Source organism: Camellia sinensis, chromosome 9 (assembly GCF_055761805.1).
Source record: "Camellia sinensis isolate YWXY chromosome 9, ASM5576180v1, whole genome shotgun sequence".
Lineage (NCBI taxonomy): Eukaryota > Viridiplantae > Streptophyta > Magnoliopsida > Ericales > Theaceae > Camellia > Camellia sinensis.
In genome coordinates, this window is record NC_138969.1 from 15,031,744 (window position 1) to 15,052,059 (window position 20,316).

The window sequence follows — 20,316 nt, forward strand, 5'->3', positions numbered from 1 at the left end:
ATCAATATTATTTTTCTGCATGCATTTGAAGAATGTAACACACTATATACTATCCTTTAAATCACAACCACAACCACATATTGAATGGAATATCATGTATTTCATAAATAAAAGTTAAATGTTCAAAAGTATATACAAATGAATTAATAAAATGTTTTTAACCGTGATTATATATATTAAAAAATGAAAAAATTTGAAGCACAAACTTTTTGAATTCTTTGACTATATTTTGCATCTTTCTAATTAATTTCTGACCTGAAAAATGAAAATACAAATTAATTCAGAGACCGCTACAAACACAAATTGCCTTTTAGCAACTCCAAAATCAAACTATCAACCTATATGGGAATCAATCAACTCTGCTGTGGTTATGCATCAACTGACTATATACGTGATGATCAATGTCAAGCAAGCATGACATGTTAGAGTGACACACATTCACAAGATTATTGCATGAATGTTAAATCAAATATCATTATACTTAATCCCTCCATACTAGAGATGTCTAAACAACCTATTCATACGAAAGTTCTTGGACAACCTCTACACACACCATCCACTATTTTCTTCATTATCAAAAATAATATTGAGAAAATACTGTTTGGTTCACTATGCTACTAACAAACGCCACTACCAGTACATATAGAAATACCATTATTCTTCCTCTATTCTTTTTGGCTAAGAGCAACACTTGCAAGAAGGAGGTTACCTGTTCATAAGTCCAATATGCTTAGATGAACGTGGGATACGAACAGTGAAGATCTTTGTTCTATCAGTGAGTTCTTTTGCTGCCCCATCATGCCTCTCTGAGCTCTTGAACAGAGAAGCATTCAGCAGCTGTGTTTTTAATTAATGAGTCAAATCCAGCAGTAACAAGTAGTGAACAGTTTGGATCATACAAGCATCACCATATTCCCCTCCCACTGCATAGTAACAAATAGTTATTTAAAAAAAAAACAAAAAACAAAGAAGACTTTCTACTATATAAAAGTAAGCAATGTAAGTGTAACAAAAAAATTATACATGTAATGTTAAGATTGATGTCTAATGAAAACAGCATCATGTTAGCAAATATAGAGGCGAATTGTAAGAGTGGATATGTCCTTGTGGCTTTAAGAGCCAATCATACAAATTAGAAATCACCGTAAAACAACATATTGGATTGTGGGTTTTGTCAAAAATATAGGCTGGGCAACAAATACTACTGCAGTCTGCAGATTCGTGTCGTACATTGAAATGTCTTCCAGAAGGTCACAGCAAAAACAAGCTGGAAACCAACTCAGTTGCATACTCAGATAGACTCCAATTGCTTCTGTTTCTTCTTTTGATCCCCGTTACAGTCTCATTTTGAGCATCAAAGAGCTACTAGCTAGAACCTTGGATGGGAATTCAAACATATATGCGAGAAGCCAACTATTATGCAAATCGGATCACCAAGATACACAAGTTCTTAATCAGCCAGTGGAAGCTGTTAGTCCAATTTTGGCAGCAAATTCAGTTAGGGTTATTAACATAGTCTGGTCTGGGCCTTATCCCTAATGATAAAAAATTCTCAAACATGAGAAGACTTTTCTTCCATGTAACAACTGAAATCAAGAAAAAAAATGTCAATGTAGTAAAGAAACATGTGGAAAAAGGTAACAGCATGGTGAAGAAAACACTAGAACAGCGCCAATTAGGTGTTCAAATGAGTGATGGTATAGAATGGCCAGGCCATCAACCAAAAACATTTACTCTAAATTAAAAATTCTAAAAGGAGAGGGGCCATACACACATGACATTGATAATAGAAAAACATTTAACAGATACGATGCTTTATCTGAATGAAAGGCTTCTAGAAAAGAGAAACCGCATAGCAGAATTCATCTTTCATACTCCAAATAATAATAAAAGGAAAAGAATAGTACTGACAAATTGTAGAATAACTTGACAAGATGATAAACTTCTTAGGATGCCCAAACCAAATTGATCAGAAGAGTTGAACGAACCCATGATGTGGCATGTGAATAGTCGACAACCTAAACTGGTTCGGCATTATCTCAGCATCATAACTACACAACAAGATTTGGTCTAACTGTACTGTGTGGGCATTCTGGTTATGTAGGCTCATGATCCGTGGTATTAACAAGCTCAGTTGCAACATTGTAGAATATTAAAATAAGTGCAATTTAAGGTCTTACACTTTAAGCTATGGCACATCAAAATACACATGCACAATTGCAAACTTAACTTACATGTGCTCCCTCATCATCTTAAGTTGGTTACCGTCCAGTCCCCACACACGACATGTACAATCCTCGCCAACAGTGACTACTAACTGAGTGAAGCCCCATGCAGAAGAAAGTTAGTTCCTATCCACATTAAAAAGACAGAAAATATACCAACTTTACATATAGAATAGCAGAGAGAGAAGCTTTATCTTTGGGAAAACATATGAAATGCATGACTAAATTCCATGAAACCCATGTTGTAGTCAAATATAAATCCTTAATAGGTCAAGGCCAAATTGAAAAGGCCTAAATTCACTTCACCCCATAATATGCCATCTGGTTTAGAAAAACAACAACATTGCTGTAATGTCTAAAAGCTTCATCATTGGAAAAATTATCACAAGAATTATGATAACATCAGAAGTTGAACAACAGTTCATATCATTGATCGTATTCACATCTAAATGCTGTTATGTGACAATGAATTGGCACAATATTCAGTTATAATTACTTGGCAATCATGAAGCCATCTCTGGAACAATGGAAACAATATTCCCATTGATGAAATCAGACACCAAAAAAAATGGGAAAAACTATTTAATAACAATTGACCATAGAATCAGAGGACAAATATACTAAATTGCTTTCATTTGCAGCAAGCCCTAGTTTCAGTTTTGACCAATAGCTCAGCATTGCAAACAAAATTCCTCCCCATTCTGACCACCTCATATTATATTTGCTGACATTACAAAATATTTGGAAGAAACCAAATTCCAACCATTAGTCATGGGAAAAGCATTTCAGGCACGCCCTAACCAACCACAACAATATCATCAAAGTAAATTCAGCATAATTCTCGAGCAATTAAAAAAACATAGAAAAACAAACATGGAAATTACCTTAGTGAACACTAATAATTGACATAATCCTCATAGGTAAATAGAACCCTTTCAGAAGAAAGAAGCAAGACAACATCGATGAGAAACATTTTTATCTGGGTGTGGACTTGTGTTGGTAGTTTGTATTCAACTTATAATCATGTCTATGAGAAAATAAAAAATCTTCAGTAGAATATGAAATCAACAAGAAGGAAAAAATTAAACCTAAATTTGAGATAAGAGAAGTGTATATTGATCCAATCTTTTGGTTTCTGAGGGAAAAAATGGAAAATATAAACAGAAAAAGAAATCTAAATCTTGAATTCATTGAGAGGAAAGTGAAGAAAAGAAATAAAGTGAAAAATAGAGGCAGAGAATAAGAGGAGAGTGGGGTGTACCTCAAGGCTGAACCTGGAGTTGGACTGAACCGGCAAATCTGGTGTAGAGTTCTAATCAGAGAAAATTGAGGGTCGATTAAACATAAATGGAGAGAAAAAATAGGGCAAAGATAAACTGTCCATCTTTCGATTTCGTTTCTAACGCATTAATGTGCCTCGTCCCCTGATCTTTCTGATCGCAATCAGCCCATTCGAGATCCCCCGTTATGACGAGTCCGGCGGTAGTCCTTTGTAGACAAAGGTTCTGAAACAGTTGAGGGGAGTGTAGGGTCTGGATTCGAACATATGGCTTGTGGAGGGATTGGAGAAGATAGAAGATAGGGTTAGGGTTTTGGAACCGACGACGAGAGTGGAGAAGACGAAGTAGACGACCGATGAAGATCGGTGAAGAGAATAGGAGAAGAGAGAGAGGGTGGCGAGGGAGGAGGTGGTGGCGACGGCAGTGGTGTCACCTGTGGCGCCACTAGAGGCGAAGATGTAGGAGGTGGAAGAGCAAGAGTGAGAGAGAGTGTGAGGGAGTTTTGGTTTTGCGCCCGGGGGTGGGGGGGATGGCAAAAAAAAAAGCGGGAATGAAAAAAAAAAAGAGAGGGAGGCGAGGGTGGATAAAAAAAAAATTAAAATCTTTTTTTTTTTTGGGTCACAAATAAAATTTAAACAATAAAATAATATCGTTTAATTTTTTTTTTTTGGTGACGCGGGTTGCTGTCGTTAAAAAATTTTATTTTTTGTTAAAATAATTTTTTTTTGTAGTTAATGAAAAAAATTTCATTTTTTTTTAGTTACTAAGATTGAAAATTTATTTGTTTCATTTTTATTTTAATTAAAAAAAATATTATTATTATTATTTATTTGATAGAAGTAGGGGTAATATTTTAATGAAAAATATTTTCCACTAAAATAAAAGTTTATTTTTTGTGGTTAATGAAAAAATATTTTTCTACGGCCTATTTTTTTTTGTTAGTAAAAATCTTGAACTATTTTTTTGTGGTAGAGGAAAGGGAGCGACATTAGTGGTGAAGGTGGTGGATAAGAGATGATGGTGGTGGTGGTGGTGGTGGTGATGGGAAAAAATATTGGTGGTGAAGTTGTGGTAGTGGTAGTGTAGATGGAGTGGCAGGGGTGAATGAGAGGTAATGGTAGTAGTAGTGGCAGTGGTGGTAGCGGTGATAGTGGAGTGGTGGCGATGGTAGTAGTAATGGTAGTCGTAGAGGTGAAGTGGCAACAGTGGAAGTAGTGGTGGCGGTGGAATGACGTTTGCAGTAGTGGTGAAGGTGGTAGAGGAGATGGGTGATGAGAGAGAGAGAGATGAGTGAGAGACGGATAGAAGAGATAGAAAGAGAGAATAGAGTGGGAATGGAAAACAAAAACAGGCGGGAATAAATTTTTTTTTTTGTCAGAAATGAAATTTAAATAACAAAATAATGTCGTTTAACTTTTTTTTTTTTTTTTTTTTTTGCGACGGGAGTTGCCGTCGTCAAAAAAAATATTTTTTGTTAAAATATATATTTTTTTGTAATTAATGATTTTTTTTTTTTTTTTGTAGAGGATAGAGAGTGGCAGTAGTGGTGAAGGTGGTGGATAAGAGATGATGGTGGTGGTGGTGGTGGTGGTAGCGGCGAAGGAGATTAATGGTGAAGTTGTGGTAGTGGTAGAGTAGATGAAGTGGCAAGGGTGAATGAGAGGTAATGGTAGTAGTAGTGGCAGTAGTGGTGAAGGTGGTGGATAAGAGATGATGGTGGTGGTGGTGGTGGCGGCGGCGAAAGAGATTAGTGGTGAAGTTGTGGTAGTGGTAGAGTAGATGAAGTGGCACGGGTGAATGAGAGGTAATGGTAGTAATAGTGGCAGTAGTGGTAGTGGTGGCAATGGTAGTAGCAATGGTAGTCATAGAGGTGAAGTGGCGACAATGGTAGTAATGGTGGTAGTGGAATGACGTTTGCAGTAGTGGTGAAGGTGGTAAAGGAGATGGGTGGTGAGAGAGAGAAAAATGAGTGAGAGACAGATAGAGGAGAGAAAGAGAGAGAGAGAGAGAGAGAGAGAGACAAAGACAGAGTGATGAGCGAGAGAGAGACAAAGTGGTCACTAAAAATGCATTTTCTTGTAGTGGATAGATAAATCGAGAGAGAGCTCAGTAAATAGAGAAGACAGAAGGGAGAGAGTGAGCAACGCGAACATAGTGGGAGAGAAAAAAAGAGAGAAAGAGAAGAGAGAGAGAGGGACAAAAAGATAGAGAGTGAGAGACAGAAAAAAGATAGAGAGAGAAGAGAGATGAACAAGAGAGAGAGATAAAGAGGAGAGATGAGCGAGAGAGACATAGAGAGAAGAGAGATGAGTGAGAGAGACAGAGAAAGATGAGAGAGATAGAGAGAAGAGAGATGAGCGAAAGAGACAGAGAGAGAAAAGAGATGAGAGAGATAGAGAGAAGAGAGATGAGCGAAAGAGACAGAGAGAGAAAAGAGATGAGAGAAGAGATAGATGAGTGAGAGACACACAGAGAGAGAGAGAGAGAGAGACAGAGAGACAAATAGACAAAAAGAAAAGAGTGATGAGTGAGAGAGAGAATGAGAAGAGAGAGAGGAAGATGAAAAAATGGGTGAAAAGATATAGACAAAGAGAGAGGGAGAGAAAAAAAGAGCGAAAAGAGATAAACGAGAGAAAGACAGAGAGAGATGAGCGAGAGAGATAAAGAGAAGAGAGACAGAGAGAGATGAGAGAGATAGACAGAGAGAAAGAGAGAGAGAGAGAGAGAGACAGACAGACAGACAGAGAAGAGTGATGAGTGAGAGAGAGAGAGAAGAGAGACAGAGACAGAGAGATAGAAAGATGAAAAAATGGGTGAAAAGGTTCCGTGTCTAAAGCCTCATTTTCTAGTAGTGAGTCATCTCTATCATTCATGGGTAGAATAGAGGCACAGATTTGGGAATTGTATATTTTATATAAAAATCAAATTGAAATATTTTATACAATCACACCTATTTAGGGAGTGTGATTAAAAAGTAGTAATATATATATAATCACACTTTAATTAAAATGTGTGATTAAAAAATATATATATAATCACACTTATTTAAAAAGTGTGATTAAAAAGTAGTAGTATATATATAATTACACTTTAATAGGTGTGATTAAAAAATATATAAATAATCACACTTTAATTAGAATGTGTGGTTAAAAAATATCTATATAATCACACCTATTTAAAAAGTGTGATTAAAAAGTAGTAGTGTATATATAATCACACTTTAATTAGAAGGTGTGATTAAAAAAATATATAAATAATCACACTTTAATTAGAATGTGTGGTTAAAAAATATCTATATAATCACACCTATTTAAAAAGTGTAATTAAAAAGTATTAGTGTATATATAATCACACTTTAATTAGAAGGTGTGATTAAAAAATATATAAATAATCACACTTTAATTAGAATGTGTGATTAACAAATATATATACAATCACACTTGTTTAAAAAGTGTGATTAAAAAGTAGTAGTGTATATATAATCACACTTTAATTAGAAGGTGTGATTAAAAATATATATATATATAATCACACTTAATTGAAAAGTGACATAAAAAATAAATATTATCACACTCAATCAAATTAAGTGTGATTAAAATATCAATCTAATTTTTTTTTATCACACTTCCAATAAAAGTGAGATCTTTTTTTTTGTCAAAGTGTGATCTTTAACTATTTTTGTAGTAGTGATATGTACTAGTGTATACCTATGCCTGAAGACACGATATAAATAATGTTAAGATTAGAATATAATTGTAATTCCAACACTATTTAAATTTATTTTTTAATTTGATAAAATCACAAATTTATTATAAAGTTTTGGAGTTCTTAATAAACTCTACACAAAAACTCGTTTTTACTTGTATAATATATAACTAGATAGATAGATGTGCCTAACATACATACATATAATATTGATTTTGCTTATATAATTATATGGAAATTGTATGTATGCCCGTAATGTCCTAGTGTATTATGGGCATACATACATTGTATGGAAATATATGTAAAATCTATTGAACAAAAAGGAGAAAATAAAAAAAATAAACAAATAGAGAGAAAAATAAAAACGGGAGAAAATAAAAAAAATAAAATGAAAAGAGAGAGGAAGGTGGGATCATGTGATCATAGAATGATTGGGCGTGAAAAGCAAAAAGTAAGAGAGAGAAGCAGGAAAGTAGAAAATGTACTTGTAGGGCATTTTTTGAAAAATATATCTCAACCATTGTTTTATAATTTGAACAGATCTGAGCCATTCAAATGTCCTAATAGGACAAAAATATGTTGAAGATTCAAAAATTATTCTATTTTATTATATATATATATATATATATATTTGAATAACTTCAACTATACAAATATTTGTATTCTCTTTTGTATAGTTGTTAAAAAATTTATTTGTGTTGAACACATTCATTTGTTTTTTTTTTTTTTTGATCATGTGAAAATTTTCATTAAGATCAGTCAAATGGCACTTACAAAATGAGTCCATCAAACCAAATTAACTTACACCATACAAAGTAAAAATCAACAAAGAAATACCTAGGAGAAAAACTATGGAAATATCCAGACACAAAACTCGCACTACAAAGCAGAGTTGATCATAAAAGTTTGACAATAGAGTAATTCTAGCTTAAAACATAGATTTCAACCATAGAGAGGATAAACCACAATCAGGCATTGATGGACTCATCACAAAACCAAATACCAAACAAAACAAGAGAAAAAGAAATCCAGATCTTAATCCCTAGCCATGGCAGTGGAGGAGTGGCAACGGTACTGGTGGATCTGGTGGAGATGAAACCGTGATTTTTAGCCAAAAAATTATAAAGCCGCTACAAGTTATCATATCACTCTTTTTATTTTTTCTGTATATCGTTTCATAAGAAGAAAAAAACCAACTAAAATAATCAATTTCCAAAAAATAAAAAATAAAAAATTATCACACAAAATTCAAGTAGTTATTTTATATCCTGGTTTTATGAGAAAGTGATGGTGTCAAATCTAATTACATAATACACCAATGCATGTGGAAAGAGAAAACCTTACCTTCAATAGTTATTGTGAATTTATTTAAGGTAATTGTTATTATTATTATTATTATGATTATGATTATGATTTGTGATTGGCCATCCAATTTTGTTTTTTGTTTTGACAATGTAATTATAATAGTACAAATTTATTTATTTATTCGGGAAAATTTCAAATCAATGATAACTTCACAAAATATTTACAAATTCATAAAAATATTTATAGTTTTAATGATTAAAGTTAGTGAGTTTACCATTAATTTGAAATTATTTTTGAAAACACCTACTGATTTGCGATTTTTCCTATCTATTTTTGTGATACTACTATTCTTTATTTTTAGCTATTAGATAGATCTTTTCATCATATTTGCCATTAGCATCATACAAAGTAATGCAAATTTTTACAAAGTTATAATTTAAAATTTTTATAGGAGATTATATTATTTTTAAGTTTTTATTTTTTGTGTTGGTTAAATAATTTGGGACAGAGGCAATATAAATTTAACAAACCATTGGAATTGAAGATTTGTCGATTTGCTTTGTTTTGTATTTTATTGCATTGAATTGAATTACCCTAAAGATTGTCAATAAACATAACAAAATATTTATAATTCTTTTTCATATATCTCAAAATACGTTTATATATTTTAATACAATTTTTTACGTGAGTTTCAACACTAATGACAGCTCTAACAATCATTTTTGATAGGGTCTGATTTGCTAAAAATAATGAAAATATTAGGAAAAAAGTACTCATCACCATGTTAATATGTACTTTTTCAAGAATAATTTTGGGTATAATGGAGTACCCAAAAAAAAAAAAAAAAAGGATAAATTACAATGATCACTCATAAATTTTAAAAAAAGAACAGTAAGATTCACCAATAAGATCTTTTTTAGTGCTCCTTTGTTATCATCTTTGGCTAAAAAATCATAAAAAGATAAAAAAAGTCAAAAAAAATCATAAAAAGACAAAAATTACAAAAGGAAAAAGAAAATTTTCCATTCTAAAGCCAAAAAATCCAAACAAGAAGACCAAACCAAAGAAGTCCCAGGCTAAAATAGTAAAAAAAAAAAATCCAAAAAATTAATTTAAAAAGTCATTGCCAAATGACCCTTTATTTTTTTTTATTTTATCAAGATATTAATTTATCAATAAAATTAAATTATAATTAGAGGTTATTTGGGATAAACTAAATAAGTATACTTTTTGACTTTTTATGAAATATAGGTTAGGTTTGAAGAGATGTGGTAGAGAAATGATGTGACTTAAATAAATGATGTGACTTAAATAAAATAGTGACTTTTTAACTTTTTGATTTTTTTTTATTATGCCAAACTAGGGTTGTTTGAGGTGTCCTAAATAAGTGCACTTTTTGTCTTTTTAGACTAAAAAATTGAGAAAGAAAATATGGATGTTTGGATTAACTTTTTGATTTTTTATGAAAAAATGTGTAATAAAAAATTATAAAAATTGACTTGTAAGAAAAAATTAAAATTAAAAGTTGTACAGTTATAATAGTTGACTTTTGATAAATAGTATTAACTGTTTAATTTTTTTAATAACTTTTTAATTTTTTTACAATATATCAAACTTGACCTAAGCTTTAAAAAAATTCTAACCACCTATCCCCTTAAATCTTGATTTGTTCCTCACACACACTAAGATGACTACAAACCACATGGCCAAACCCAAAGGTCTGATTGCACCAATAAGATCAAGTAGGCCATATTTGCAAGTAACAGAGATAGCAGGTGAAAATGGACAAACCAATGTCACTGAAATGAAAACTGGATTAACAAAAAAGCATGGAACAGTTGATGGACGAGTGAAAATGATGAGAGAGAGAGAGAGAGAGAGAGAGCAGGTGAAAATTGAAGTTGAAATTGAAATGGAGGGGTGTCAGAGTGAGAGAGAGAGAGAGAAGAGACAGGTTGAAGTGATATGCAAACTGTCATCACTTTCTTCCCCCGACGTGCGTTTCTGTGTGCCCGGGCCCCCCTTTGTCTCCTTCCCCCCCACCCATCTTATTCCCATTCCCGCTGTAACCATTCTCTAGTTGACAAATCTTATTACTTGATAAATTTATTAAATAATAAATTTTAATTAATTTATTATATTTTTTAGTTTATTTATTTATTTTAAAAAACATATAAAAAAGTAAAAAATAATGTAATAAAAATAAATTAATAAATAACTTATTTAGGCGGTGTTTGGAAAGAATTTTTTTTGATTTTGATTTTTTTATTTTTTTCACTAAAAGATAAATTGGTTACAAAAAAAAAAAAAACAAACTCAAACAAAATATCACATTAAATCTCATAATTATTTCACTTTTTTTCCTATAAACATCACATTCAACCATAAAAAAATCCGACTATCTTTCTAAATACAAATTTTTTTTTCTCTAATAATATCTTACAACTAAAAAAACCTTAAAAAAAACTCATTTCCCAAATACTCACTTAGGGCCCGTTTGGAAAGAACTAAAGTGAGTTTTTTTGGCTATTTTAGCCACAAAAGACAAAATAGGCTATTTTAGCTACAAAAAACAAACCATCACATCTAACTTATAATCATTACACTTTTCTTTCACAAAAAAAGTCAAAAAAACCAAAAAGCCAAAAAGTCCTTCCCAAACCAAGCTTTTTAGCCCAGGCTAAAATAGCTAAAAAAGCCAAAAAGCTAAAAAGCCAACCCACTTTCCAAACAGAGGCTTAGAATGCTCCCAAAAGATACCATAAGAATAACTTAAAATATTTAATTTTATTTGATTTGATTTTTTAAAAATTACTTTTAAATGAATTGTTGTGTTTAGTTTTTTTCTTTTTTCCCAAACTTAGTTAATCTTTTGCACTTTTTAGTTACACCTAATCTAGATAAATCTAAAAAATTGACTAAAAACAAATGAAAATTCAATTAAAAATCTGTGTGATTTTTATTCTCTTCAATTTTCGTTTTTTTAGTATTTTTTTATATTTTTTTACTGTTTTAAATAAATCTAATCTTAATGTATCTATAAAATTAAAAACAAATTTGACTAAAAAATGAAAAAAAAGTTCAATAAAAATAAACAAAAATGCATAAAAATAATTTCTAATCATTTAAACCAAACAAAGCCTTTTATTTTTATTTAGAGATTATGCCAAAGGATTTGGTAAAATGTTCAATTATTATTTAAGAGGTAAAAATAAATTAAATAAGTTAAAAAATTGAAATATAAATACTTTTATTATTGATTATCAATTTTCATCTTATAAGAAGCGGCATTAATCATTAGATCATGAATTCAACTTCTTATCTTATTTTTTATAATTTTTATAATTATGTTAAAAATCGCAACACTATTGTGGATGTAGTCTCAATTTCTAAATGAACCACGAAAATTTGTGCTTTCATATATACGTGTGATTTATCATATATATATATATATATATTTTATATTTATATATATTTTATATTTTAGCTATTCTAATTAGGTCTTACAAATTAGTAATATGTATTTACATGACTAAAAAAATAAAAATAATTTCAAAAAATACAAAATACTACTAATTGAACACGTCAAGTTTTAAATATTGATTATTACATATGATATTAATCAAATCAATTAGGCTTACCCTAATTGGCCATCATATTTTCTTTAGGGCTTAATTTCAAAGAGGTCATGAATTCAATTTCTCTTAAGAGAGTTGAATTAAAGATGTGCAAGCACTTAGATGCTTTGTCAAGGGTGGAAAGATTTTCTCCCATAGATACTAATCTAAAACTAACATTAGCCGATAAAAAAAAAAAATTGATATTAATCATTATACAATGAGATTTGGATTTGGAATGCTCTAAATAATTGTATTTTTTAACTTTTTACAAAAAGATGTGTAAAAAAATAGAAAGAATATATTGATTGATGTGACCCAAATAAGTGTACGTATGCAAAAAAGTACACTTATATAGTTTAATAATAGACAAATTATATTAATAGTCTTTATATTTTATTCTTTGTATAATTTTAATCTCTATATTTTTAATCCATTTAATTTTAGGGTTCAGCTTGTCTTAAGTTGAGATCAAGACTGGACTTGTTCAGTCCGGCTCATGGGGCTCATTTTTTGGGCCCTTTTTGATAATCTGAACCGTTCAATGTGTAGAACTCGTCGAGTACTATATGACTATAAAAAATCACGTTGGTCGGATATCAATAGCTATGTGATCAAATCAATTTTGTATGAAAAAAATGGACGGTGAAAAAAATTAACGGTTGATAAAAAACTATTTTTTTCACATAGCTATCGATATCCGATCAACGTGATTGTTTACAGGCATATAGTACTCGACGACTTCTACACATTGAACGGTTCGAATTATCAAAACGAAATCCGTGGTGAACCCGTGAGAGCTCAACAGTACGATCCAGTCCGATCTTGAACTGGACCAAAATCATTAGCCAATTTTAACCATTAATTTTAAATTTTATGTCAATTTTCATACAATTAACAACACCAGGATCAAAGTATACCATCGTAATTTGTCCTTTAATGATATATCTATATCTTTATTAAGAATTTTGATACTTTACGCTTCCCCTCCTCTGCCTCTTTATAGCTTCAACCACATCTCTCACTCATTCATTCTTGTTTTCTCATCTCTCTCCCTCTCTCTCTAAATTCAGTCCATATATTTCTTTCAGGGGTGCATGCACTTTGTCTTCTTAGGACCCAAAACACTTCCATAACTGTTGTCTCTCAGTGTGAATCCACTTTATACCAAATCAAAGCAACTCTTATTCTCTCTCTCTCTCCATGCTTCAATGCCTGTTTCTTGCTTGCTAAATAAACTTTTATCTCAAAACAGTTCTCTTCTCAATCTCAAACTTCAAATTATGATCCAAAATACCTACTTTCCTCTCTAAACTCTAACACCACCCCCACCCCCACCCCCCCACCCCCCCCAAAAAAAAAAAAAAAAATTCCACAAACCCTAAAGTACCATAACATGTCGGCCGCAATCGCAGCCGCCGCTTCCGCCTCCAGAAGCCGCTGCAACTCCACCAGCAGCAGCAGTTCCATATCGGAAAACAGCGTCACCAACCACCACCAATTACCACCACTACAACCACCACTACCGCCGCCACTAAGCCGATATGAATCACAAAAACGCCGAGACTGGAACACATTCGGCCAGTACCTAAAAAACCACCGACCGCCGCTAATTCTCTCCCGCTGCAGCGGAGCTCATGTCCTCGAATTCCTCCGATACCTCGACCAATTCGGCAAAACCAAAGTCCACGTCACCACCTGCCACTACTTCGGACACCCCCACCCTCCGGCGCCGTGTCCTTGCCCTCTCAAACAAGCCTGGGGCAGCCTCGACGCCCTCGTCGGACGCCTACGCGCCGCCTTCGAAGAGAACGGTGGGCAGCCGGAGACCAACCCTTTTGGAGCACGCGCCGTCAGGTTGTATCTCCGGGAAGTGAGGGACGCTCAAGCAAAAGCTAGAGGAATTGCCTATGAGAAGAAGAAGAGAAAAAAGCCACTTAAACAAGGACTTGTAATGGGTGAGCCTTCAAATGGGTCTGTGAGATCAGGGTTTAATACTGCTCAACATGGTTTTTTGGGCCATTCTTCTGAACCCAATGAAGGTCTGGCTATGGTGGATTGTTCAGAATCAAGGAGCTCAATGATTGCTCTATCTGTATGGAACTAGAAATTAATAAGTAGCTTTGAAACTAGGGTTTGTTGTTGTTAAGTCAGTGTAATCAGTAATGTGTTTCTGGGTTTTGTTTGTCTATTTATGAGTAATGAAAACTACCCATCAGCATATCAAGCTTTTAGGGTAAAGTATATTTCTGGGTTAGATAATAAGGGCAAATGTTTTTTCTAATTCTCATCCTATATATGTATGTATGTAACTATGTATTATCCATTTTGGGGCATACAAAACAATTGCAATGTTGCTATTTGAACTGGGTGGCATTTAGAAAGGTGAGGCATTTATCATTTACAGCATTAAAATATTCAGGTAAAACCCCAATATGGAAAGAAAAAATCTATCATGACATAACAGGAATGTGTTAATTTGATTTGTAACAAATTCAATTCTATTATCATGACATTGCGAGTGAATTTAAAAATTTAAAATTTGACTACCTAACATTTTTGTTCTGGAAAAGGTAACCTCTACTCACTTAGAAAATTTGTGAACAAGTTTATTTATTCAAAACTGTGATATTAATGTATTAACTCTGCCGGGTTGCTTAACAATTCCGTCGGTCAGGTAAACAATCCCGTCGGTCCTAAGTCCAGGTAAAAGAGGGTTATGTGTTAAGTAGTCGACAGTCAACATGTAAAAAAAATTGTTCAGATCTTTTATGATATGAAACCTAAAACTCTAAATCGATTAAATCCTAGATCGTTTTGAATTTTTAAAATTTGACTAACGAAATAATCTTGGATAGAATCGAGTAGAGAAGAAGAATTTATTTAGCCGATCTCATTTGATGGGATTTAAGGTTTGATTTGATTTTTGTATGTAATATTACTGCATTATAGAATTTAGGTATAGAATGAATTTAAATAATACATATTTTTTGATAAATTTTTTGGATATGCAATAAAAGATTATTTTTTGAGAATTGATCACCACACTCAGGGTTGGTTTGGGAAGTGTGTTGACTTTTTAACTTTTTTTTAGCTTTTTTAGCCTGGGCTAAAAAGCTTGGTTTGGGAAGGACTTTTTGACTTTTTGACTTTTTAAACTTTTTTTTGTGAGAGAAGAGTGTAATGATTATGGATTGGATGTGATGTTTTGTCTTTTGTGGCTAAAATAGCCTATTTTGTATTTTGTGACTAAAATAACCAAAAAAAGCCCCATATTCTTCTTCCCAAACGGTGCCTCATTATGTAGTGATTATGTTAAATTAAATGATAAATAAAATAAAAATATAGTTGTATAATAAAATAAAAAAAGTTAAGAAGTGTTTTAAATTGTTTAATATTGAGATTTGTATAAAACAATATTTTGAAAATTGTAAAAAATGTTGAACTAAAAAAATTCAATTTAAAAGTATATTTCAAAATTGGTGAAAAGAATGTTATGTTATGGTGGGTGAAGACAAGATTGAAAAGAAAACTCAGCTGCAAGTTCAGAAAACTTCACGGACAGAAAATAAGAAAACGAAGAAAGTTATAAATTAAACAATGATGCATAGCATTAAATTTAGACCTCTAACAATAGTATTAATGATGTGATATGGAGTTAAAAAAAAAACAAAATACATACATTAAGGCCTGATTTGGCATGTGTAAAAAAAAATAAAAAGTCAAAAAATTACTTAAAAAGTTAAAAAAATATCACTATTCACCAAAAAAATATTAAAAAATTAATTTTACACACAAAATTACAAGTTAAGCTGACCGGTGATGGATTTGTGGCTGCGTTTTTTAAGAAAAATTACACAGTTGGGGTGCAATTTTAGCACACTGTTGTTTGGCCCGTGAGGATCATCACGAGTCTCGTTTTGATAATCTGAACCGTTCAATGTGTAGAACTCGTCGAGTATTATATGTTTATAAAAAATCACATTAATCGAATATCACTAATTACATGATCAAATCAGTTTTGTATGAAAAAATAGATGGTGTTATAGTTAACGGTTGAAAAAAAACTAGTCTGATCAGATAGTTATCGATATCCGATCAACGTAATTTTTTACAGACATATAGTACTCGACGAGTTCTACACATTGACGATTCAGATTATCAAATGGGACCCGTGATGGCCCCCACGGGCCGAACAGCACCGTCTAGTGCAATGCCCGAAAAGTAGCCAATCATTTCTTGGCATCAATTCAGCTGCGCAGATAGTACAGCCGTACAACTCACACTCCTAATATTCACTTACACACTAATTTATATAATTTTTTAATACATATTTTTTCATAAAAGTTAAAAAGTTAACCCAAACAATCATTTTTTTCTCAACTTTTTAGTTCAAAAAATCAAAAAGTGCATTTATTTAGGACATCCCAAACAACTCCTAAATTATTCATAAATAAGATTCACCGTCAATTTAAATTTAGAGCTCTAACAATAATATTAATGATGTGATATGGAATAAAAAAGAATATATATACACATCAAATCAACAATGATACATCCTACTAATTTGGGAGTACTAATAGACTACTAATGAGGTGGAAATTAAAAAAAAAAAAAAAACTTAAGACCAAAATATTACATCAATCAATAGAATCTACTCTCTAAAGCTCCTTTAATACTCTCAATTTAGACCTCCCAAACATTTCTGTTTTGCAAATTAAGAGGTCTCCAAATGCGTCGAAACTGGGAGGTCTGTCGTCTCCAAATCAGGTATGACAACAATTATTATAATGTATTTGTCAAAATCATATGAAATGAGTTTTATATAGCGTTGGACTATAAATTGTCCGATATAAGATGACAATTATTTGGAGAGAAACTTTTTGCTAGAAGTGTTGGTGAGAATTATTTTAATTATTTTTTTTGTTATTTTTAATAAAAAAATATTTTAAAAAATAAAGAGAGTGATATAATTATATGTTTTGTCTTGTTAGTTATTTAAACCTAACCTAACTTGTCAAACGGGGCAAAAAGAAGAAATTTGATAATGCAAAATATGGGAAGAGAGAAAAAAGAAAAAGAATTTATTAAAAGCTCGTTTGGAAAAAAAAGCTCCAAACTTTTTGGTTAAAATAGCTATAAAAAAATAAAATTGATTTTTTAACTTGATAAGATAAAATATCATATCCAATCCATAATCATTATATTTTTTCTCTCATAAAAATTAAAAAAATAAAAAAACTTATTCTAAATGAGACTTTTTAATCTTAGACTAAAATAATTAAAAAGTCAAAAAACTAATTCACATCCCAAACGAATCCTAAGAGGTAGCTTAACAATAAGCTACACCTAGATCACAAAAACATTTAAAAGAGTATTTATTAATACCATAATTCTAGGCAGGAATTTTTTTTAAAAAAAGTTTCTAAAATTTCACATCATTGGTTAAGGCTTGGTTTGGGAAGTAGGTTGGCTTTTTGGCTTTTTGGTTTTTTTGGCTATTTTAGCCTGGGCTAAAAAGCTTGTTTGGGAAGAGCTTTTTGGCTTTTTGGCTTTTTTGACTTTTTTTGTGAGAGAAGAATGTAATGATTATAGGTTGGATGTGATATTTTGTTTGTTATGGCTAAAATAGCCTATTTTGTTTTTTGTGGCTAAAATAGCCAAAAAAACCTGAAAACTAACTTGCCAAACAGAGGCTAAGAGGTCTTTTGGCAAGTAAAAAAAAACAAAAGTCAACTTTTAGTTTTTTTTTTTATACCTATTTTGAGTCACATCACATTTTATATTTTTTACACATAAAAAGACAAAATAAATTAAAAAAGTCAAAAAATTAAAGGTTGCATTTGGTAGAGTTTTGTAACTATAATTTGAGAGTATGAGTTATATTTTGAGTTTGTGAGTTGTAGAATTATGATTTGAGTGTAGAAAATTTGTTTGGTTATGATTTTTGAATAGAGTGTTGAATTGAGTTTTGAATTAGTGTGGAATTGAGTTTTGAAAGTTTGATTTGACATGTGAAGTAAGAAAAATTGTTTGGTTATGAGTTTTGGAAAGAGTTTTCAAAACTTAATTCAAATTGTTATAACTCATAACAAAACACACTAGTTTCACACTGTTGAAAATTTTGATCAACACTCATAACCAAACTCTTTTTAAAATTCAATTAAAAAAATTTATTATTAACAGAAAATAACATTAATCAATTTTTTAATTGAAAATACTACAAAGGAAATACATTTTTTTCAAAATAAATATTTAAAAAATTTAAATCATAAATATTTAAATAATTTAAATAATCTAAAAAAATTAATAAGTAAAAAATTAAAATAAATATTCAAAATTTTAAATTGTAAAAATTTAAATAATTTAAATATTAAAAAAAATTAAATAATTTAAAATGTTAATATTTTAAATTTAAAAACAACTCTACACTCAAATCATAACCAAACACATAAAACAAAACTCAATTAAGAAATTATTTTTAAAACTCATAATCAAACACATAACTTAAAATTTTATACTATTTTCACAACTCTACACTCAAATCGTAACTAAATACATAACAAAAAAATTAAAATATTTAAAATATTTTTATAAAATAGAGTTTGAAATTATTTTTATAAAATATTTTAAAATTTAAAAATTTAAAATCGTAATATTTTGAAATTAAAATATTTAAAAATATTCAAAAAATTAAAAAATTAAAAAAATTGTAACATATTTAAATATTAAAATATTTAACATCATAACAAAATTAAAATATTTTTAAAATATTTAAAAAATTAAAATATTGATTTGAATTGAGTTTTGAATTATGTGTTTGGTTATGAGTTTTGAAAAGTAATGATTATATTTTGAATTGAGTTTTGAGAAATTAGTGTAGAATTATGATTTGAAAGCTCAAAACAAACAACACACTCAAATCAATAGGTGAAACTATAATTTGAAAGAATTACCAAACAGAGTTTAACTTTTTACTAACTTCCCAAAATACCACACTATTGATATGAAATTCACGGCAATGTTTTGGGTACTTTTCTGTGCCACAAAATTTTCTGTATTGCAAAATGCTTGATTGCCTAAAGGCCAAAGAATATAGGCTTCATTTTGGTATTTGAGTTGAGATCTTAAAAATTCATAGGCTTAGAGTCCCATTTTGTTAACACACTATCAAAGTTAACTGAGTTTACAATTTTAAATTGGTCAATATATAATTTTTGAATGTGAGACCACAATTTGTGTAATTAAATTCATTTTTCTTGGGCACATTGAAAAAATCAAAATTTGGAGAAGATACAGTGAAGAACGATATCCTATCAGTGAGATAAGTGAGAGTCTGCTTTGACATAAAGATATGATGAACAACAAATCAGCAGCTGAAAATTATTGCATATTCAAGCTCATCAAAAATTTCATCTTGAATTGGGTGTAAAGGGCTGTTGGATTATTTTATACAATAAATCACATAATAGATCATAAAACACTTTTAAGTGGAAGATTTTATTATGGGACTCACATTATTGTGGATGTTCTGTGATCCATTTTATAATTTATTTTTGTACGTGTTGAAACTCAAATTTGATATTATTTTTTGAATTATTTTAAGAAGATGGTTATAATCAATTTTTTAGTTAAAAGTTGATTATAAGCTGATTATAATCAATTTTTTATGATAGAGAAAAGTGAATTATAATTTAAAAAATAAATTATAACCCACCCTCTAAATGACCCATTTATCGTTTGAATGTACAAGTTGAATACAACTTGTATAGAATTCACTGTATGGAAGTCATAAAAGAGGAGGGCTACTGTGTTACTGGTCAAAGGAAAAGTCTGGAAATCAGACTTATTCCCCAAAATTTTTTAGATGGAGCGGAGATTAAAGGTAAGTTTGACATCTATTAAATAATACAAAAAGTTAAAAGGTCACTATCTTATTTAAGTCACATTATCTTATTTAAATCACATCATCTCTCTAACACATCACATCAAACCCTATCCAAACCCAACCCATATAAGCAAATAAATCAAAAAGTACACTTTTTTAGAACATCCTAAACCAACCCTAAATTTATAAAGTGTGTGATTCATATGTAGAATAAATGTAAATTACAGCCTCCGTTTGGGAAGTGGGTTGGCTTTTTGGTTTTATGGCTTTTTTGGCTATTTTAGCCTGGGCCTAAA

At 30.7% G+C, this 20,316-nt stretch overlaps 1 protein-coding gene across 1 annotated transcript; it reads left to right on the forward strand.

Moving 5' to 3' along the window:
* The first annotated feature begins 13,151 nt into the window (after positions 1-13,151).
* LOC114261237 (protein LIGHT-DEPENDENT SHORT HYPOCOTYLS 4) lies at positions 13,152-14,389 on the forward strand. Its single transcript, XM_028201482.2, has one exon. It carries the CDS (start codon positions 13,529-13,531, stop codon positions 14,237-14,239), a length of 711 nt encoding a protein of 236 aa, XP_028057283.2. The 5' UTR covers positions 13,152-13,528; the 3' UTR covers positions 14,240-14,389.
* Positions 14,390-20,316: the final 5,927 nt, after the last annotated feature.

Excerpts from the sequence above, each read along its gene's own strand:
- LOC114261237 (XM_028201482.2), top strand. The coding sequence starts at position 13,529 with ATGTCGGCCGCAATCGCAGCCGCCGCTTCCGCCTCCAGAAGCCGCTGC.